The following is a 23,918-nucleotide window of genomic DNA, read 5'->3' on the forward strand; positions in this document are numbered from 1 at the left end:
TGTAAATCAATGCTAACTTTACTGAACAAAAATATAAACGCAACAATTTTACTCTGTTATAGTTTCCATAAGGCCCTAATATATGGATGTCACATGAATAGGCAGGGGCGTAGCCATGGATGAGCCTGGGAGGGCATAGGCCCATCCACTCAGGAGCCAGGCCCAGCCAGTCAGAATGAGTTTTCCCCCACAGAAGGTGTTATTACAGACAAATACTCCTCAGTTTCATCAGCTGTCTGTCTGCGTGGCTGGTCTCAGACGATCCCGCAAGGGGAAGAAGCTGGATATGGAGGTCCTGGGCTGGCGTGGTTCATGTGGTCTGCGATTGTGAGGCCGGTTGGACGTACTGCCAAATTATGGTAGAGAAATTAACATTCAATTATCAGGCAACAGCTCTGGTGGACATTCCATCAGTCAGCATGTCAATTGCACGCTCCCTCAAAACTTGAGACATCTGTGACAAAATGGCATATTTTAGAGTGGCCTTTTATTGTCCCCCAGCACAAGGTGCTCCTGTGTAATGATCATGCTGTTTAATCAGTTTCTTGATATGCCACACCTGTCAGATGGATGGATTATTTTGGCAAAGGAGAACTGCTCACTAACAGGGATGTAAACAAATTTGTGCACAACATTTGAGAGAGAAGTTTTTTTGTGCATATAGAAAATGGTGATCTTTTATTTCAGCTCATGAAACCTGGGACCTACACTTTACGTTTCTATTTATGTTCAGTATATATTTGCGTGTTCGCGCTTCTTGACCAAATCGGGATATTCACCAATGCTGGAAGTGGGGCCGAGAATAAAGGTTTGGGAATCACAGATCTAAATAACTTATTGTTACTATGCTACGTGAAATAAAATCATGGCAGAGAAAACATTGGCCAAACTGTGAATACATCTGCTATGTTGACGCACTTAAAGTTGGTAAGCACCTCCGTACAAGTACAACACCAACGCAATGGTGCACCTTCTTGTCGTGCTTCCCGAGGACAGTGATGTTAGCTAATTGGCATTCCACGGTGACGCTTTTATTTATTTTTATTTAACGAGGCAAGTCCATTAACAACTAATTCTTATTAACAATGGCTGCATATCAGAAGGCAAAATGCCTCCTACGGGGGCTGGGATTAAAAATAAATATAGGGCAAAACACATCACGACAAGAGAGACCGCAACACTACATGAAGAGAGACCTAAGAACATAGCATGGCAGCAACACATGAAAATACAACATAGTACAAACATGATTGGGCACAAACAGCTCGAAGGTGCAAGAAGGAAGAGATACCAATACATCACGCGAAGCAGCCGCAACTGTCAGTAAGAGTGTCCATGATTGAGTCTTTGAATGAAGAGATGGAGACAAAACAGTTTGAGTGTTGGTGTTTTTTGCAGCTCATTCCAGTCGCTAGCTGCATCGAACTGAAAAGACGAGCGACCCAGGGATGTGTGTGCTTTGGGGACCTTTAACAGAATGTGACTGTCAGAACGAGTGTTGTTTGTGGAGAATGAGGGCTGCAGTAGGTATCTCAGATAAGGGGGAGTGAGGCCTAAGATTGTGAGGCCGGTTGGACGTACTGCTAGTGTAGCCTAGTGGTTAGAGCATTGGACTAGTAACCGAAAGGTTGCAAGTTCAAATCCCCGAGCTGACAAGGTACAAAATCTGTCGTTCTGCCCCTGAACAGGCAGTTAACCCACTGTTCCTAGGCCGTCATTGAAAATAAGAATTTGTTCTTAACTGACTTGCCTAGTAAAATAAAGGTAAAAAAATGACGTATCATTATGAATACTAACTGTCATCACAGATGAATGAGCAAACCAATATATATAGTCTATAAATAAAAGCATATTTTCTACCATCACCAAAGGACCTAACTCTTGGAAGATATCGTCATAGCAACATAATACTCGGGTCCAAACTCTCGCGGTATTTCAATTGTAAATCTCGCCACAACCCACACTCAAATTTAGAACAATGAGACAAGATATTTATCCGGATGTGACCGGATGTTAAGTGAGATAGAGCGAGATGGATTTTGCCCCTCATTCTGCACATTTCCCATCGATTAAACATTTGATCTAAATACAGTTTTCTGTTTCGAAAACTAAAATATTTTACGAGTAGAGTGGACTAAGTTTTGTAGACTTTACCCTTAGTCAAAGTTTGAAAAAATGTCGTTGTTCAGAAGGAATGCAAGGGCGAATTAAGAAATGGCACACGCGCACCTCACAGAGTATGCGTTCCCTAACGGAAATATGCAAATACATGCTAGAACGCCCCAATAGGCTCTCACTAGCTCGTGCTTGGCTCTGCCCACCTTCTTGCACGTTCTGCCCGCTATGATTAATTAGTTCCCATAAGGAAACAACAGTCTGTGGTCTATCTTGGGTTAGTTATACAAATCTTTGCCATACTCTTTGGCACAATCAGACACAGTGTTATAGTATCACAATCCTTTAGGTGGCGACAAAGACCTCCAGCTAGGATTAATATTCGTCTTGCGAAGACGAAGAAGCTTTCCTCAATACCGAGTTCTGAATAGTTGTTTAAACGATCGTTCTCAACACTCACAAGATGGCAGCGTCCTTCGGAAAGTTGTGCTGTAATCAGCTGCCATTGACAGCGAGGAAAATTAGCAGGTAATGTTGTAATTTGCTTTTGAACGTTTATTTGTCAGAATTATGTTGCGATTCCAATGCATGGTGGCTACACACCATTGGAAGAGTAATAATATAATTGTGTTGATGGGAGAAAATTAACACCAGTTTGCTAATTGCAAAAGTTCTTGCGGCTAGCATTAGCTACCTAGCTCTTATGATGCCAATGTCTTGTCACTCGTGTCAAGAACATTTTATATTTAACGTTACTACTAGTCAGTAATATTTGTGTTGTTTACAACCCCACCTACTATGTCATGATTCTGCATTGTGACAGTGCCACTAACAGTTTAGTGGTTTGGCGAACATGCTGGCAGGAAAAATCTGAAAGTACTTTTGGCGCAAAAATATGAACTGATGGGATAGTATGGTGTTTGTAACGCCAGGGTAGTCGATTTGATTCCCGGGACAACCCCATACTTAGACATCCTACTTCGATGTAGACCGTCATTGTCCTTAATGGGGTCCGCCCCTTTTTTTAAATGTTCACCTAAAATGACATACCCAAATCTAACTGCCTGTAGCTCAGGACCTGATGCAAGGATATGCATATTCTTGATACCATTTGAAAGGAAACACTTTGAAGTTTTTGGAAATGTGAAAATAATGTAGGAGAATGATTTTTCCTTTGCATTATCTTTGAAATGTTAGAAGCCACAATGCATTATTCCAGCCCAGGTGCAATTTAGACTTTGGCCACTAGATGGAATCAACGTGCAAAGTTTTAGACTGATCCAATGAACCATTGCATATCTGTTCAAAATGTTGTATCAAGACTAGAGGTAGACCGATTAATCGGAATGGCCAATTTCAAGTTTTCATAACAATCAGAAATCAGTATTTTTGAATGCCGATTTTGCCCATTTTTTGTTGTTGTTGTTGATGTTTGTTTTAATTTAATTTAAAAAAAAACTTTCTTTAACCAGGCAACTCAGTTAAGAACACATTCTTATTTTCGGTGGGTTAACTGCCTTGTTCAGGGGCAGAACGACAGATTTTTACCTTGTCAGCTCGGGGATTCAGTCTTGCAACCTTACGGTTAACTAGTCCAATGTACTAACCACCTACCTCACGAGGAGCCTGCCTGTTACGCGAATGCAGTAAGAAGCCAAGTTAGATTGCTAGCTAGCATTAAACTTATCTTGTAAAAAACAATCAATCATAATCATTAGTTATAACTACACATGGTGGATGATATTACTAGTTTATCTAGCGTGTCCTGCATTGCATATAATCGATGCGGTGCGCTTTCGCGGAAAAGGACTGTCGTTGCTCCAACGTGTACCTAACCATAAACATCAATGCCTTTCTTAAAATCAATACACAGAAGTACATATTTTTAAACCTGCATATTTAGCTAAAAGAAATCCAGGTTAGCAGACAATATTAACCAGGTGAAATTGTCACTTCTCTTACATTCATTGCACGCAGAGTCAGGGTATATGCAACAGTTTGGGCTGCCTGGCTCATTGCGAACTAATTTGCCAGAATTTTACGTAATTATGACATAACATTGAAGGTTGTGCAACGTAACAAGAATATTTAGACTTTGGGATGCCACCGTAAGATAAAATAAGGAAAGGTTCAGTATTTCACTGAAAGAATTTTGGTTTTCCAAATGATAGTTTCCGGATTGGACCATATTAATGACCAAAGGCTCATATTTCTGTGTGTTATTATGTTAAGTCTATGATTTGATAGAGCAGTCTGACTGAGCAATGGTAGGCACCAGCAGGCACGTAAGCATTCATTCAAACAGCAGGGGTGCGCGCTAATAGCGTTTCAAACGTCACTCGCTCTGAGACTTGGAGTAGTTGTTCCCCTTGCTCTGCATGGGTAACGCTTCTTCTAGGGTGGCTTTTATCGATGTGTTCCTGGTTCGAGCCCAGGGAGGAGCGAGGAGAGGGACGGAAGCTATACTGTTACACTGGCAATACTATTCTACTGTTCTATAAGAACATCCAATAGTCAAAGGTTAATGAAATACAAATGGTATAGAGGGAAATAGTCCTATAATTCCTATAATAACTACAACCTAAAACTTCTTACCTGGGAATATTGAAGACTCATGTTAAAAGGAACCACCAGCTTTCATATGTTCTCATGTTCTGAGCAAGGAACTGTAACGTTAGCTTTCTTACATAGCACATATTGTACTTTTACTTTCTTCTCCAACACTTTGTTTTTGCATTATTTAAATGAAATTGAACATGTTTCATTATTTACTTGAGGCTAAATTGATTTTATTGATATATTAAGTTAAAATAAGTGTTCATTCAGTATTGTTGTAATTGTCATTATTACAAATAAAAAATTGTCCGATTTAATAGGTATCGGCTTTTTTGGTCCTCCAATAATCGGTATCGGTATCTGTGCTGAAAAATCATAATCGGTCGACCTCTAGTACCTATGATAAAAATTACAGACCTCTACATGCTTTGTAAGTAGGAAACACTGCCAATTTTGCAGGTTATCAAATACTTGTTCTCCCCACTGTATATAATGTAGGTACATCAGCTTTGACATCGGTTTTGCACATTGGCATTAAACTAGACATCGGGCCGATGTTGTCATTTTTAGCAAATATCATCTGATTCCAATATATTCTCCGATATATTGTGCAGCTCCAATCTCAACATCAACTGTTCCAAGGAGACTGCGTGAAATCATGCCTTCATGGTCACATTGCTGCAAAGAAACCACTACTAAAGGACACCAATAAGAAGAGACTTGCTTGGGCCAAGAAACATGAGCAATGGACATTCAACCAGTGGAAATTTGTCCTTTGATCTGATGAGTCCAAATTTGAGATTTTTGTTTCCAAGAGCATGTGAACAGATAATCTCTGCATGTGTGGTTCCCACCGTGAAGCATGGAGGAGGAGGTGCGATGGTGTGGTTGTGCTTTGCTGGTGACACTGTGATTTATTTAGAATTCATTGCACACTTATAACCAGCATGGCTACCACAGCATTCTGCAGTGATACGCCATCCCATCTGGTTTGCGCTTAGTGGGACTATCGTTTGTTTTTCAACAGGACAATGACTCAACACCCCTCCAGACTGTGTGAGGGTTATTTGACCAAGGAGAGTGATGGAGTGCTGCATCAGATGGCCTGGCCTCCACAATCATCTAACCTCAACCCAATTGAGATGGTTTGGGTTGTTGGACTGCAGAATGAACAAAAAGCTGCCAACACATGCTCACTGTTGGAAAAGCATTCCTCGTGAAGCTGGTTGAGGGAATGCCAAGAGTGCAAAGCTGTCAAGGCAAAGGGTGGTTACTTTGAACACTTTTTTCTTTTTTTTCCGTTACTACATGATTCCATATGTGTTATTCAGTATTATGTAGAAAATAGTAAAAAAAATAAAGAAAAACCTTTGAGTAGGTGTCTAAACTTTTGACCGGTACTGTATATTGTGGCTCCGATCTCTTAATGTGGTATTGGGATAGTTATTGAAATATATAACTAGAGTATGTGCTTCTTCTGTCTGCCTGCAGTGGCTGGCTCCGCTTCAGAGCACAAGGAGCTGGACAGTTTCATCCAGGGCCATGGCGTTCATTATCCAGTGGTGAGTTTCACACTGACATCCTCACACAACAGTCCCAGACAAGACCCAGGCTTTTACAACCAACATGGTGGCTGGGGCTGTCAAACACACTTTGACTACATTCCCAGTAGTCTCTGTGCTAATAAGATGAACATGCTCGGTGGTAGTAAGTAGTGTGTTAACCAAAAGTAAAATGGCATTACTGCTATCCTGTATCACTTAAACTCTCTTTAAAACACCTTAAAGACCCTTACAAGTGCATTACTCCAATGGCGTCACAGGGGCACCATCTCTCCTCTGACACCTCTGCCAGTGTAGCAAATTCAGAAACTGAGGTGCAAATTGTAGTACCAGCTTACTGAACATTCCAATGGCCTTAGTATGTGTATCAATCAGTTGCTATAGTATTCTTTTGACAAAGCCATATATTTTTGTATATTTTACAAGACATTTGAGTCTTAAGTTGTGCGCTAAAGGATTACACGCAGTAATGTAGTGGGTAACAAATGTGTGTAAATGCTTGTGCAAAATAAAAAAAGGTTGGTAAACATTTACCCTCTACTACACCTCTGATTACACCACAATGGTTTCAGTGTGCATTGATGCAAAAAATCGAGACATAACTTGTAAGGCCTAGATATTATTCTACGTTTGGCGCAACCACCCTGGGCTGTGGGATTGCCAAACACTGGTTTATTAATTGTTCATATTAGAGCTTCTCTCATTCTGGCCAGTACATTATCAGTAAAAACTTTCAGACACAAATAATTACATAATTTGTGAGTCAACTCTATCACACTATCCAGCGAGTAGCCAGGCCATTGTCTCAACTCAGTAATTAGTCTACCCGGTTCTATGGTTTATTTACAATAACATGACATGCACATTTAGCTACAATAGGAATTATGATAAAAATATATATACAGTACCAGTCAAACGTTTGACTACTCATTCAAGGGATTTTCTTTATTTGTACTGTTTTCCTCATTGTAGAATAATAGTGAAGACATAAAAAATATGAAATAACAAATGGAATCATGTGGTAACCAAAAACAGTGTTAAACAAATCAAAATATTTTAGATTTTTCATAGTAGCCACCCTTTGCCTTTGACAGCTTTGCGCACTCTTGGCATTCTCTATGCTTTTCCAACAGTCTTGAAGGCGTTCCCACATATGCTGAGCACATGTTGGCTGCTTTTCCTATGGCCCTTTGAAATCAGTTTTAGTCTTTTCCAAATTCCGTTTTTTTTTAAATTTTATTTAAATTTCTGAATTCTGTGTTTTACGATTTACACTAATTTTATCATCAGAAAGAATGTCTATTAATATGAATGAATTAAACATCAACAATTGAATAAGATGATGCAACTCAACAGTACACTATTTTTTTTAAATCAAGTCAAGTGATTCAATACAGCGTTCTACTAAGTGTTTCATTATACATTTTTAAAAAGTCATGCAAGAATCTAGGTAAAAATGCAGCAACCATCTCCTCTGTTTCCAGCTGGCTGAGGATGTTTGTGACTGCCTGGGATGATAACTTTTCTGCCAACAAAAACTCTCTGTACCGATGAACGTGCTCTGCATGGTACTTCACTGCCTCAAATCAGCTATTCCATCTGGAGCTCACTGCTTCACTGCCTGCACAAACTCCTTCATAATGAGGAAGCTCACCCATCTTCTCTTTCCATGTCACAACTTCAGAGAAGTATTTGTAGTGTTGCCAGGTCTCACCCACCAGATTGATGACATGGCAGAGACCGGTTACATGGACACTGTTGGGCATCACTCCTTACAAGGAGGTTCTGAATGCCTTGAGGCAGTAGGAGGCATAATCTGTGACCAAAGCCCAGGCATCATTCAGGTTCAGATCGTTGCTGTGGAGGGAGGCTAGTATAGCTTGGGAAAAGTTGAGTAGTTGCATCGGTCAATGAAAATGACATCCACCGGAAAGTACTGGTTTTCTACACCTGCAATAAAAGATAAGGAAGAACTTTAATTATGTTTTAACCTAAAATAATATTGTGAATAAGTTATTTACATTTCAAGTGTAAACACTATACAGCGATAATTGGCTAGATGGAGAGGCAGATAGCTGCTGACATTATGCATCGCTATATTTCACCACGATATCTCATTGTTTGGAATATCACAATTTGCATGCGGACAGTTCACATTGCAGAATGTAAATGTAGGCTATTGCAACGATATATAAATAGGCTGGTAACTCAGCAATGACGATTTTTAGAATCACTTGCCTCTGTTGTCTCGTCAACAACCACCGCAAACTTCTTCTGTAGAACGGCAGTCATATGTTGGTCAAACACACGGGGCAGGTGAGTTTGATGGAGGCTGCTCTCATCTTCGGGCAACGCTCCTCCCTGTTTGCAATGCTTCAATAGAAACTGCCGTAGCTTTCTTAGCTTTTCTAAGGTGATGTCAGACTCGGCGCACACAGCCACAAAGTCCTGAATAAATGATCGTCTTGAATCTGCTGATGCACTTGCACTAGTAATGGTCATTTGAAGAGGTATGCTCCTTGTTCTTCACATGGGCTTTAGACTTTAAGTGGTCATGACACATTTTTACTGGTCAAATCAATAGTATGTTTACAGAATTTGCAGAACAGCTTATCGCCTGACTCATAGTCCTTTGGGTATTGCTCTGCTCTGAATTTAGTGTTTAAGGTCAAATTTAAAATAAAATAAAATAAATAAATAAATAAAAAATAGTTGTATGTATGTATCTGTCTCAAATGGCCTCTTTGACATGTTTCTCAAAGTGACCGCTAAGTTGTGAGGTGAAGTAATGGTCCCATGCATTCACAACCCAATCAAAAACAGCTTTAGGCATACTCGTCTAATTTTACAATTTGGAATCATTTAGGTTACTACATTAATATTCCGTCCGCATTTTCCACATAACGGAAATCATAGGGCCCTATTTTCCTTCACTCTACGGTCCAATTCATCCCAAACCATCTCAATTGGGTTGGGTGATTGTGGAGGTGAGGTCATCTGACGCAGCACTCCATCACTCTTCTTCTTGGTCAAATACCCCTCACACAGCCTGGAGGTGTGTTGGGTCATTGACCTGTTGAAATACAAATGATAGTCCCACTCAGAGCAAACCAGATGGGATGGCATATCGCTGTAGATTGCTGTGGTAGCCGTGCTGGTTAAGTGTGCCTTGAATTCTAAATAAAGTGCACAGTTTCACCAGCAAAGCACCATCACACCACCCCCATTCTTCACGTGGGAACCACACATGCGGAGATCATCTGTTCACCTACTCTGCATCTCACAAAGACACGGCGGTTGGAACCAAAAATGTCGCATTTGGCCTCATCAGACCAAAGAACAGATTTCCACCGGTCTAATGTCCATTGCTCATGTTTCTTGGCCCAAGCAAGTCTCTTCTTATTATTGGTGTCCTTTTAGTAGTGGTTTCTTTGCAGCAATTTTACCATGAAGGCCTGATTTCATGCAGTCTCCACTGAACAGTTGAGATGTGTCTGTTACTCGAACTCTGTGAAACATTTATTTGGGCTGTAATTTCTGAGGCTGGTAATTCTAATGAACGTATCCTCTGCAGCAGAGGTAACTCTGGGTCTTCCTTTCCTGTGGCGGCCCTCATGAGAGCCAGTTTTATCATAGCGCCTGATGGTTTTTGCGACTGCAGTTCTTGAAATGTTCCGGATTGACTGACCATATCTTAAAGTAATGATGGACTGTTGTTTCTCTTTGCTTATTTGAGCTGTACTTGCCATAATATGGACTTTGTCTTTTACCAAATAGGGCTATCTTCTGTATACCCACCCCTACCTTGTCACAACACAACTGATTGGCTCAAAACGCATTAAGGAAAGAAATTCCACAAATTAACTTTTAACAAGGCACACCTGTTAATTGAAATGCATTCCAGGTGACTACCTCATGATGCTGGTTGAGAGAATGCCATGAGTGTGCAAAGCTGTCAAGGCAAAGGGTGACTACTTCTGATGAATAAAAAAAATATGAATTCTATTTTGATTTGTTTAACACTTTTTTTGGGGGGGTGGGGTACTACATGATTCCATATGTGTTCATAGTTTGGATGTCTTCACTATTATTCTACAATGTAGAAAATTAGTTTTAAAAAAATAAAGAAAAACCCTTGAATGAGTAGGTGACAACTTCTGACTGGCACTGAATATGCAAGACCTGTTATGGAAAGAACTGTAACTGTTCATAATATTACCCTTGTGTTATATGCATGTTGCAGGGCGACAGCGGTTCAATGCAGCCTCTCTCGGCCTTCAGGCTCGCATCAGGCCCTTTCCTCTCCTCATCGCCACAGGCGGAGGCTACATGGGATACGACCAGTACGGCCACTACAAGGACCCGGAGCTAACAAAGATTGGTATCGAGGTGCCTCCACGCATCGCCAATGAAACCCAGGTAGGGAGAACTTCTGGTGTCAATCTACTGTATCTTTGGATCTAGTCATGGTAGCAGGATGGGTATTATGGAGAACAATATCACAGGTGTTCTTATGCTTGCCGTCAACACTAGTTCAACCCACTGTTTACTGATTGAATTTAAAAAGCCTAATCGAAGGAAAATCCACACCCGGTATGATTTGTGCACCGTGCTTTTTCAGTCCCTACATATAATTTAATTGTATTGGTCACACACACACATTTAGCAGATGTTAGTATACGGGTGTAGTGAAATGCTGGTGTTCCAAGCTCCAACACTGCATTAATATCTAACAATTCATAACAATACACACACATCTAAAAGTAAAATAATGGAATTGTTTTCTATCCAAATCTAATAATAATAATAATCTAATAATATGCATATCTTATTTTCTGGGGATGAGTAGCAGGCAGTTGAATTTGGGCATGCATTTCATCCGGGCGTGAAAATACTGCCCCCTGTCACCAAGAAGTTAACGATAGATTGACAGCAATGTCGTAGTGCATCAGAGGCAGTAAGACTACAAAGATCTAAGACTTTGTTTAGAGCACATCTGTCGTGATATTTTTTATTTATTAACTTGTTATGCCTGCAATCCCGGTAACGGGATCGATATGACAACTACCAGTGAAAATAGAGGGCGCCAAATTCAAACCACAGAAATCTCATAATTACAATTCCTAAAAGAAACGTGTCTTATATCATTTTAAAGCTATTCTCGTTGTTAATCCCACCAAAGTGTCCGATTTCAAATAGGCTTTTCAGCGAAAGCACTACAAACGATAATGTTCGGTCTCCACCAAACCACAATAAGCACAGCCATTTTCCAGTGAAATATAGCATTCACAAAAACCAGAAATAAAGATAATTCAAGGTTAGTGATTAATTTTATCTTCATCAGATGACACTCATAAGACTTCCTGTTACACAATACATGCATGTTTTGTTTGATAAAGTTAATATTTATATCAAACAATCTGAGTTTACATTGGCTATTTAGATTCACTAGTTCCAAAAACATCAAGTGATTTTGCATAGCCACATCGTTTCAACAGAAATACTCATCATAAATGTAGATGATAATACAAGTTATACACATGGAATTAGAGATATACCTCTCCTTAATGCAACCGCTGTGTCAGATTTCAAAAAAAGTTTACGGAAAAAGCAACACATGCAATAATCTGAGACGGCGCTCAGAACAGAAGCCAAATTAGCCGCCATGTTGGAGTCAACAGAAAACAATTTTGAACTTCATCAAAATGCAGACCTAGGAATCCCAGGTCCACAATAAATGCTGGATTTGTTCGAAAATGTCCTTTGTTTATGTCCAATTAGCTACTTTGGTTAGCGCGTTTGGTAAACAATTCCAAAGTCACAAAGCTCGTCCACTATAACGTGACGAAATGTCCAAAGGTTCCGTAACAGTCAGTAGAAACATGTCAAACGATGTACTGAATCAATCTTTAGAATGTCTACATATATCTTGAATAACGTTCCAACCGGAGAATTAGAATGACTTCAAATGAGCTGTGGAACGCAGGTGCTTCCCCTGTGAACGCGCATAGTGAATGCATGGTCAACTCGTGGCAGTGGTGACCATTTCCTGTGTCATTTGACCCCCCCCCCCCTTCACATTAGTCATCAGACAAAGTTCTATTGACTGTTGACATCTAGTGTGGAAGGCGTAGGAAGTGAAAACTCATCCATATCTCGCTGTAATTTCATTGAGAGCTTGGTTGAAGATCTGCCACCCCCAGAAGAAGAAAAACAGGAAGTGGAATTTCTCAGGTTTTTGCCTGCTATATGAGTTCTGTTATACCCACAGACATAATTCAAACAGTTTTAGAAACTTCAGAGTGTTTTCTATCCAATACTAATAATAATATGCATATATTAGCAACTGCGAGTGAGGAGCTGGCCGTTTACAATGGGCACCTTTTCATCCAAACTACTCAATACTGCCCCTGCAGCCATAAAAAGTTAATCTGTCCTCTCTGGACTTCCGTAAGTCATAGCTTGAAATTATGCCCGATTATGTTGTCTTCGTCAGTTTTAGTGCTACATTTTCATTCTGTCAATTTTTTTTGAGTGCAGAACTAGGCTTATTTGGTCTATCCCTTTGTCTCTAATGCCTTACAAGTTGTTGACCTAATTAAACTCGTTTGGAACAGCTGGATTAGCAAACCTATTCCAGAAGTGATACGTAGGCTCATTCCGTGGGATTTTGTTGGAATAGTGATCTTTTATGTGTACGTAGTGTTAGTGTCATAGGAGTAATCCCGACAGGCCCAATGTCGGTGTGTCAGGGTAGTAAGCGCAACAAGCTCCACGTAGCCTATTGTTTGTTTAGGCTATTTAACATGGGAGACTGCCAAGTGTCAAAATAGGTGATGTCATTGCAGATAACCAACAACCATAAGATCAGACCGATCAGAAGGACCAAGCGTACGCCTGTTTTTCATGCCATTTCTGTGACTTTTCCCCTCTCTTTCTGTAGTGTAATCATCTTACCATGTGTTAGATACTGTAAGACCAAGTCAAAGACTATCAAATCACTGGGAGTCTTTTAGGTGCACATGCGAGTAAAATGGTCGCACTGTAGAGCCCTGTGTAGCCTATATATGAAGCAATATAGAGCTCTATGCTGCACAAATTATCATGGGGAAAGCCAAGGGTTGCAATATTGCATTTGCAGGTGTTGGCACTGTGTATGTTTTGAGGTCAGGTGGTAAGCCTGAAAGGTCCATGTTGAATGCCCAAGGGAAAAGGTTTAAGTGATATAGGCTAAATCATGACTTTGTAGAGTCTAAAACAGGGTTCCCGAATTTGGCCTGCTGGTGATTTTAATTTGGGGCTCCCCAAGTTTTCTGAACAAAAAATAAGTTAAATAAAATAATACTTACAAAATTAGCATTTTTGTTCTTGGACATGATTGTAATATCACCAGGATATTAATATCACCAGTAATATCACCAGCACCAGCTCAGTGCTTTTTCTTTATTTTGGAAATCTGTTCACAAGTATTCCCACGCATAAATAGGCATATGCAGTGCTTGACATGGGCAGGAGCTCACCGAAACAAAGTACCGACACCTCACATTTTCTAGTGCTTGAGCTCCTGCTCATCTTATAGAATATCATCTCAAAAGTATTGTGGAGCTCCTGCACCTAAATATAAACTGGGGCTCAAGTCTGGGGCTCCTGAGTGGCGCAGCGATCTAAGGCACTGCATCTCAGTGCTAGATGGCGTTACCACAAACACCCTGTTTCGAATCCAGTCAGTATCACAACCGGCCGTGATTGGGAGTCCCATAAGGCGGCACACAATTGGCCCAGCGTCGTCCAGGTTTGGACGGTGTAGGCCGTCATTGTATTTTAAGAATTTGTTCTTAACTGACTTGCCTAGTTAAATTAAAAAATATATATATATATATTTTTTAAAGTCAAGCTCTGGGCATATGTGATCATATGCCAAAGTATTCATGGTTTGAAAGTATTTTGTGTTTCTCATACTATATCTGTTTCGGTTTCTTGTAGTCGATTTGCAGTGTACAAATTATTTATACCTATGTTCCGACCATCTGCTCAAAGAAAAATCGTTCCACAGCTGAATGTGATTTGGACCCCTGGTCGAGGACTTGTGCCGCTGGCACATAATTATGTAATTTTACAGATACCATGGGACCATATGAGAATGCAAAAAAGCACAGAAGGCATCACTTCAAATTGTCTTCTCTTCATTTTATGTACATTCATTAACCAAATAACATACAGAAAATAAATGGAATCTCCCCCAACCCTGTAAAAATGTATCATATGCCATTTCTATCCTCTCTCCCTAGAGAATCAGTGCTGTTGTTTATGCACCATAGTCACTTTTATGCTGTTATACTACTGTGACCCAGAGAGAATTTATTTTGACATAATTGTACTTGACAAAATACCCCTGTAAACTGTTTCACTTCTGTATGTAAAGGAACTAATCTTATGTAAATGAACAGATTGGTGGGGTTATTTGCTTGAGCTACAAAAGGGTGAATATTTATACGGCAGTACTGTAATAAATACTTGCCTATTTTGATGTGTACCCTTTGGGGGCCTGGTATGCAGACTTTCTCAATAGGGCTTTGCAATGAATTGAGTGTGGGGTGAGGTTCTGTCACAGTGCAAATGGAAGCTCATTGGCTAGTTTGGGGATTGGGTTAGGGAATTTCCCAGACTTAAGTGGAAGTTTTTGTCTAGCTATATTGTAAATAAGCATGGAACTGTCAACGTGGTGGACTTTTGGTCGCACCCCCTTTTGAACTGTCCAATAAAACATGCGACTATCAGAAAGTGACTTGGCAAGGTCCCCTTGGCCACTGTCAAGGTCAGCATTGTCATCATGGCATCTCAACTTCCCACCGTGACTATGAAGACACACACACACACCTCACACACACTCTCATCTTATATTAGTGCTGAGCAATTAACCAAAATGTTGGTTTATTTTATTTTTTATATAACTGACTGAAGTCCAAGTATTTGAATTCCATGTTTTTTTGTGCGCTCAACGCACCATTTGTGCTGTTTCTTTAAAGAGATTTGTCTCTGGGATATGTTGTCCCAACTCATCATAGTTAAGCGCCGAAAGATGGTAATTAACTACAATGACCAGAATCCATTGTGCCTGTTCTCATTGGTTCTTTCTGGGCAAGCCTGTGGGGCAGACAGACATGGAGAGGAAGAGCGATAGAGCGACAAGGGGAATAAAGAGCGGTTGTTTAGGTCTCTACACGACAGTACATGTAATTGATTGATAGTTGTTATTTAGCCGTGTTAAAAGTATGCCTGATCTACTTTTGAAGAACTACTGAAATGGAGATTTTTGTCACACAAAAGGCAGCAAGTCCGCTATGGTTAGCCTGAAGGATGACTCTGACTCTGGGGAGCTACATCCTGAGCAGAGATTATATGATGACTTGAATAAAATATTAAGTCATCAAATAAAAAAATGTTATATACAGAACTGAAATTTTTTATTAAAGTAATGTGAATAAAGGATGGTTTATTACTACCATTACTATGGCCAATCACTACCATTTTTGTTTTTTGTTACAGCATTGAAAACCGCGATTTATATGAACCAACCTTATTGCTCAGCACTACTGTGGACACACACACACTTGTGAAGTATGAGCCTAACTCTCTGACAAGTTTCATTTGGCTTCTCAATGACCCACATGCATATGGGCTCGAACAATGGCCTGAGTTCTTCTCAGGGTGAATCTGGGCTGAGACGCGAATGGAATGGTAATGAGCAGACTAGACAGGGACTCTCAATTTCCCTTCCGACAAGCCAAAGACAGCATTCTGAGCCAGCTACAGGGAAATTGGGGATAGAAGCATTTCCTGTCTCACACTCTCTACAGACAGATTTATCAGTTCCTCTTTGGGGAAAGACAGAGGTATTGTGTATTTATGTAACATTTTACATGTGCTAGTAGTATGGATAAATGCAGATATACACTACTGTTCAAATTTGGGGTCACTTGTTTTTGAAATGTCATCAAATTGATCAGAAAAATACGGTGTAGACATTACTAATGTTGTAAATGACTATTGTAGCTGGAAATGGCTGATTTTAAAATAAAAATATGAAATTGAATATATACATAGTCCCATTATCAGCAGCGTTGTTAGCTAATCCAAGTGTCATTTTAAAAGGCTCATTGATCATTAGAAAACCCTTTTGCAATTATGTTAGTATAGCTGAAAACTGTCCTGATTTTTTTATTTTTTTTTTAAGCAATAACTGGCCTTCTTTAGACTGGAGCATCAGCATTTGTAGGTTTGATTACAGGCTCAAAATGGCCAGAAACAAAGACCTTTCTTCTGAAACTCTTCAGTCTATTCTTGTTCTGAGAAGTGAAGACTCGGACCGATATTGCCGATAGTCCCTTTACACCAGTCGCCACTCTCCGCCTGAGCCACGAGCACTGCACCATGCCAAGGAATGTCAATCTGTGGAAATCACACCAGCTCATTCTCCAACAGAAAGGTGCAGTTTTGAGAAGTGGTTGACTGACAGTGACCAAAATCAAACCCCTGTTGCAAATATTAGTTTTAGTTAATTCACTAATATTAAGGCTCGTGTCGACTTTCCCGGATATGCATGCAATAAGCAAGCTAGCTAACCGTGTTAAAATGTTTGACTATGTGACCTGTTAGCAAAGATTACAATAACTAACCCTTTCATCTGTTCTGTTAGCTATATTAGCTACTATGCTAGTTGGCTAGATTTTAGATGGTCCTAAGATATTAGATGGGAGGTAATAGAAAACGTAGCTAGCTTTAGCTGGTTATCATTTTGAACATGCACCATTTTCGGCAATGAGCCATCAGACTTGCGGTGTAATGTTAGCTATTTACTGGTGTGCTGATCTGACCAGCCGCAATTGTGTGCATAAATTGTAAGGCTAACCAGATTTAGACGACTGTTTGGTCGATAGGCTGTTGGTTGACAAAGATTTCTTAAGTTAACAGTAGCAAAACAAAAAATCATGGTAAACAAGATACCTTTCTGATTCTGTCTGAGTGGACTCTCTCTGCGCTTTTAACGGACCTCTGAGACTATCACAGTGCAGGTGCATTTATACAGAGACTTGATTACACACAGGTGGATTGTATTTATCATCATTAGTCATTAAGGTCAACATTGGATCATTCAGAGATCCTCACTGAACTTCTGGAGAGAGTTTGCTGCACTGAAAGTAAAGGGGCTGAATAATTTTGCACACCCAATTTTTCAGTTTTTGATTTGTTAAAAAAGTTTGAAATATCCAATAAATGTCGTTCCACTTCATGATTGTGTCCCACTTGTTGATTCTTCAAAAAAATAGTTTTATATCTTTGTTTGAAGCCTGAAATGTGGCAAAAGGTCGCAAAGTTCAACGGGGCCGAATACTTTTGCAAGGCACTGTATGTCTTAGACTGAACTGTGCCATCCAAATGAACTGTCCACGGTTCTGAAACACATCAGTGCGCTGTTGAATTGGCGCCTTTTCCGTGACTGTGTTGCTATGTGCATATTAGCGAAGTTAACCACCGTATTGGTGTTAAGAGCAATGCGGCGGAGGCAGCAGCAGAGTTAGGAGACGAGGAAACAGCCCTAGCCTTATTTGTCTAAGAAAAGAGAGGATAGAGGAAACCCCAACTTAATTAGTTCTATAATCAAGAGCCTAATTGTTAAATGTGCCTGGCTTTACAAATCATCCATATATATCTACAGAAATAAGACCAATCCTGATTTATGTTGTTTCAGTGTTTGGTTGAAAGCCTACTGATTCCGTGAGCACCAAGTCTCACACAACATTTTCACAAATTCGGCAGTTTTTAATCTTTACTATACTTTGATTAACGCTTTGCACTTTTTTTTTTCATTAGTCCAGCCTCCCTGGTATTATTTCTAATTTATTTACTGTTTACACTTCCAAATTGTCAAAAATAGATTTATAATAATAATAACCCTCTTTTTCTCTCATCTTGTTGTTGTTATTATAATAATGTCATTGTCATTAGTAAGCTTAGTATAGCAGCCAAAGTTTGGACACACCTACTCATTCCAGGGTTTTATTTGTACTACTAGAATAATAGTGAAGACATCAAAACTATTACATAACACACATGGAATCATGTAGTAACCAAAAGTGTTATCCCTATTTGGTAAAATGTGTTTATCTTCTGTATACCAACCTTACCTTGTCACAACATAACTGATTGGCACAAATGTATTACAGACAAAAAAAACTTCACAGTTTACATACATTTTAAAAACATTAACATGAATAGATACTTTTATTTGAATGGAAATATAATACACCCATTTTATAAAGAGATTTACCATTCAAATAAATGGTGGCCCAATGCCCTATTAAGACATTTTTATGTTGGTGTTTCCTTTATTTTGGCAGTTACATGTACATGGCTGCTTGTAGGCTTAGTTGATTACACAGTGCTATCTGTACTGTACACATTTGAATATTTGTGAAGTCTAGTTCATCACCCCAAACTTATCGTTAAGATGGCCCCACTGTCAATTTGATGAATGATGAGATGATTATCGTATTACTGCTGTAGATTCTACAGTAGATTTGTGAGTCAGATGACATCACCCAGCAATTATAGTCCCTTGAACGTGATATCTGCCCGCCCACCCTCTAGTCTCTTAAAGGGCTTGTCCAGCCAGTACGCAGGACTTTATTGTGAGAGAGTAGAGGGTACTGACTAGCCTTCACCTTTATCTAGCACGCAGTGAGAGACTTCCCTTTTGTCAATTTGATTCACTCTTCAGACAACAGAAGGTAATGTTCGGAGTTTCTTTTTTGACAATGGAAAAACACAATTTTAGATTAAAGTTGTATAATGCATTATCTGAAATATGTAACTATGTTTATGGAAGTGTTCAATGTAATCTAATTCAACAGAATAGTGTTTAATAGGGAACTGTTACAGGAAGTGGTAACAAAATCCAAAGTGAATTTTGGGATAAACAGAATCTGTACTTAATTATTACTTTGACAGTTCCTATGTCTTTACAGTAACTGTTATTATGAGTAGATTACTCATAACAGTAGTCCGTAGCATCAGTGTGTCAGATATGGAAGGAAGTGGCTGTTGTCCTGCTTTTAGGGACCGGCTCCCTAATTGAGCCCCTCATCCGCACACAACTCGCGTTAGATACAAATAGCATATGAGTTTCGGCAGTGCATGGCCAGATCAACCAATATTAAAGGCCCGCCTCTTGGCATCGGAGCGAGAACTTTGCCGTTTTCAAGTGAATTTCCTGCAATTCTACACATTTATCATAGTTCAGACATATTTTTTGTTGTCGCTTTAAAGCTAATATCCTGCAATTCTACACATTTTGCTATGCAGCAGAGAACTTTGCAGTTTTAAATCTTAAATTACAGTACATTTAGGTAAAACAATGAAATGGGGGGGTGGATACAAGATGTTATCGTGTTGGAATCTGTATAATTAGTGGAGTACTGTGGATATCAGGCCCATGTTGCTCAGTTTTGGGGTGGAATTTTCCTTTAACACTATCTTTTGGTATTTGTTTCATTAGTACATTGTTGATATAGTGCCATTTATTTTTGTTGCATATCAGCAATCAAATTTTCAAGATGTATAATATAGGAATACAGCCGGTATGATGCATTATTTCACTTCACAAATATTTACTATTAAAACGATGAGTAATGTTTTGTAAACGAGTTCATACCAACAAATCCAATACAAAAACGATGTTTAATAAGCACAACTTTTTTTATTTTGAAACAATCAGACCAGGGTTCCTGTTTCTTTTACGCTTGCTACGTTAGGTTAGGCGTGAAAAAACCCTGCAGCAACCTGAATGGCTGAACATGATATGCAACATCCACAATTAGCATTTAGCCTCTCTAGCACGGTGGGAGAAAATTGTGTTTTCATAAAGTCCACTTCTTCTTTTTTTCACCTTCTCACCATTACAGTTGAAGTCGGAAGTTTCCATACACTTAGGTTGGAGTCATTAAAACTCGTTTTTCAACCACTGCACAAATGTCTTGTTAACAAACTATAGTTTTGGCAAGTCCGTTAGGACATCTGCTTTGTGCATGACACAATCTTAGAAGCTTCTGATAGGCTAATTGACATAACGACGCCAGGACAGCGGAGTCAATCACCACCTTCCGGAGACACCTGAAACCCCACCTCTTCAAGGAATACCTAGGATAGGATAAAGCAATCCTTCTCACCCCCCCCCCCTTTAATGATTTAGATGCACTATTGTAAAGTGGCTGTTCCACTGGATGTCAGAAGGTGAATTCACCAATTTGTAAGTCGCTCTGGATAAGAGCGTCTGCTAAATGACTTAAATGTAAATTTAAATAATTTGAGTCAATTGGAGTTGTACCTGTGGATGTATTTCAAGGCCTACCTTCAAACTCAGTGCCTCTTTGCTTGACATCATGGGAAACTCAAAAGAAATTAGCCAAGACTTCAGAAAACGAATTGTAGACCTCCACAAGTCTGGTTTATCCTTGGGAGCAATTTCCAAATGCCTGAAGGTACCACGTTCATCTGTACAAACAATGGTACGCAAGTATAAACACCATGGAACCACGGAGCTGTCATACCGCTCAGGAAAGAGACGCGTTCTGCCTCCTGGAGATTAACATACTTTGGTGCAAAAAGTGCAAATCAATCCCAGAACAACAGCAAAGAACCTTGTGAAGATGCTGGAGGAAACGGGTACAAAAGTATCTAGATCCACAGTAAAATGAGTCCTATAATGACATAACCTGAAAGGCCGCTCAGCAAGGAAGAAGCCACGGCTCCAAAACCGCCATAAAAAGCCAGACTACGGTTTGCAACTGCACATGGGGACAAAGATCGTACTTTTTGGAGAAATGTCCTCTGGTCTGATGAACCAAAAATAGAACTGTTTGGCCATAATGACCATTGTTATGTTTGGAGGAAAAAGGAGGAGGCTTGCAAGCCGAAGAACACCATCCCAACCGTGAAGCACAAGGATGGCAGCTTCATGTTGTGGGGGTGCTTTGCTGCAAGATGGATTGGTGCATTTCACAAAATAGATGGCATCATGAGGCGGGAAAATTGTGTATATATTGAAGCAACATCTCAAGACATCAGTCAGGAAGTTAAATCTTGGTCACAAATGGCTTCCAAATGGACAGTGACCCCAAGCATACTTCCAAAGTTGTGGCAAAATGGCTTAAGGACAACAAAGTCACGGTATTGGAGTGGCCATCACAAAGCCCTGACCTCAATCCTATAGAAAAGTTGTGGGCAGAACTGAAAAAGCGTGTGCGAGCAAGGAGGCCTACAAATATGACTCAGTTACACCAGCTTTGTCTGGAGGAATGGGCCAAAATTCACCCAACTTATTGTGGGATGCTTGTGGAAGGCTACCTGACACATTTGACCCAAGTTAAACCATTTAAAGGCAATACTATCAAACACGAATTTAGCGTTTGTAAACCTCTGACCTCCTGGGAATGTGATGAAATGAATAAAAGCTGAAAGAAATCATTCTCTCTACTATTATTCTGACATTTCACATTCTTAAAATAAAGTGGTGATCCTTACTGACCGAAGACAGGGAATTTTTACTAAGATTAAATGTCAGGAATTGTGATACACCTTAGCCAAATACATTTAAATTCAGTTTATGTAAACTTCCGACTTCAACTGTAATAAAGTTGAGGAAGTCGAAGCCTTTGCAGCCTGAATGGAGAAAGTACGAACCGGTAGCCGGGAGACTCCAGTGGATTACCGGTTGGCCACATCAAGCCCTTTATGGATCTCCCATAGTGGAGCTTGACTGCCATTTGACAAATAACAATATTTGAGCTCTTATCCATAATAATCTCATCATGTAGACTAGCCAACCAACACAGCCTACCCACACTGTCTGTGAGCTGTTGGCTAGAGTGCAGGTGCCAGGACCAGAGCAGGCACATTTGATATTTAACCCAACAGTTTTTGTGACAAAAATTTCGGTGCAGTTGAAAATGTGATGGAAACACATTGAACTTTTAGATTTTTATTCGGTGCATGAAATTTTTTAAGCGAAAAAGTACATTTTGTGCACACTACGTCATCATGCACAGATTTGTATCCGCAACAACTCTGTTTGGTGTAAACACCACTGGTGAGGAAATGCACATTTTTGAACATTCAAATAAAAATCTGTCGCCAATTGGATGGAAACCTAGCTAATAAGATCATTTCGGAATGTAAAGTGTCATTGTTAGACATCTGTTGTCTGACTGGTATTTTTCGGGATGGTTTTAAAAGGCTACTGAAGATGCATTTCAGCCTTTTTTCAACTAATGCTTAACGTTCTGAAATGATTCAATCTTAACAAAATAACAGGGAATGAATAGATAGACTAATTGTCATAATCTGCTAATTTCTGTTATTCCTGTGGTTAGGAGAGAGGGTCCAGATGCCCCCCCCCCCAATCGGCTGATTGTAGGATAAGGTAGGAAGCAGTGGAGTCTAGCCAGGCTTTCAAAACAGGCCAAAACCTAAGTTAAATAAACAAGGTACAGCACGCATCCTTACGGCAAGAATGCCGAATTATACTGTTACACAACACTTATTAACAGTATAGGGGAGCGGCCAGGAATCTTTAACAGGGTCCATGAACACTATAGCTGATGGGATTTTTTCTCTCTCTCTCATCAAGCTGCCCCTCCCCCCAGGCAGACCAGTCCTCCTCCAGTCTGCTGCAGCTCCTCTCAGATCAGCTGTGAAACAGTCACCCCACCTTCTGGCACCCAGGCTCTGCCCTCTGGTACAAAATAACTTTGAGGCCCTGGAACCCTGAGAGAGAGAGAGAGAAATGGCAGAGAGCGAAGAGAGGGAGCGAATGGATTACCCCCCTTCACCACGTCACATCCGTCCTACCAGAGAAGGGGGCCGGGCTTGAGAATAGCAGAGCGAGAGAACAAGATCCAGCGAGAGAACAGACGTGTGCACACTGAGCGAGAGAGAGGCAGCCCCAGTGAGAGAAGTGTCTGTAATCCCCCCACACCTTCAGTGATAATGTGTCAGAGCAGGAACCTGCAGCGGGCAGCAGCGCGGAGCTCAGGGAAATGGTGAGATGCTGCAAGTCTTTGCACAGCCCTCCGTCTTGCTACAATCTCCACAGAGTTAGGGTTGATGTGCGCCGGCTCCGGCCAATCAGCTCCTCTGGGGAGCAGGTGGGAGTCAGCGGCGGCAACAGCTCAGGCCAGGGCACCCAAGCTCTCAGCCACAGGAACCGATTCAGGTATGCTGAGAGAGAGAGGGGGAACGAGATGAATGACTACAGGATGACTTGACATGTGTGTATAACATGCCTGCTGTACATGAGAGAGAGGACTGACATGGAGAGGGAATGAATGGTACTTAGCCTATAGAGGGACTGTTTACAGTACATGGGTGGTAGAGATGGATTGAAAGAGTCTGAGAGGGATGACTTGAGCAAGCATAGAGGGAACTATTAATGTAATGTTCTGTCGTGAGATTGAAGGTGTGGTTTGTGAGTGGGTGGTTGTGTTGTGTACTTTGTGTTGAGCTGTGCCCTGGCTGCTTCATGAGCATGGGGACAAGTGTGAGCCAAGGGGGTGACTATTGAGTGGGTACAGTTAGCCTGCACTCCCAAAGCCCCCTCAATGTTTTTTTGTCTCTCGCTCTCTCGCTCTC

At 40.3% G+C, this 23,918-nt stretch overlaps 1 protein-coding gene across 8 annotated transcripts in view; it reads left to right on the forward strand.

Annotated features, from left to right (window-relative positions):
• The first annotated feature begins 2,417 nt into the window (after nucleotides 1-2,417).
• LOC135518073 (phosphatidylserine decarboxylase proenzyme, mitochondrial-like) overlaps nucleotides 2,418-23,918 on the forward strand; it is a 38,636-nt gene continuing 17,135 nt past the window's right edge. The window contains exons 1-3 of one of the 8 annotated variants that reach the window (XM_064942944.1): nucleotides 2,418-2,643; nucleotides 6,163-6,233; nucleotides 10,477-10,652. In XM_064942944.1, the coding sequence (XP_064799016.1) occupies nucleotides 2,579-2,643; nucleotides 6,163-6,233; nucleotides 10,477-10,652 (312 nt within the window). In that variant the 5' untranslated portion in view covers nucleotides 2,418-2,578. Of the gene's footprint in view, nucleotides 2,644-6,162; nucleotides 6,234-10,476; nucleotides 10,653-18,911; nucleotides 19,022-22,689; nucleotides 22,711-22,917; nucleotides 23,503-23,918 lie in introns of those variants that run through there. The other 7 variants (XM_064942942.1, XM_064942941.1, XM_064942945.1 and 4 more) reach the window with 7 other exon arrangements.

This window comes from Oncorhynchus masou, chromosome 28 (assembly GCF_036934945.1).
Source record: "Oncorhynchus masou masou isolate Uvic2021 chromosome 28, UVic_Omas_1.1, whole genome shotgun sequence".
Lineage (NCBI taxonomy): Eukaryota > Metazoa > Chordata > Actinopteri > Salmoniformes > Salmonidae > Oncorhynchus > Oncorhynchus masou.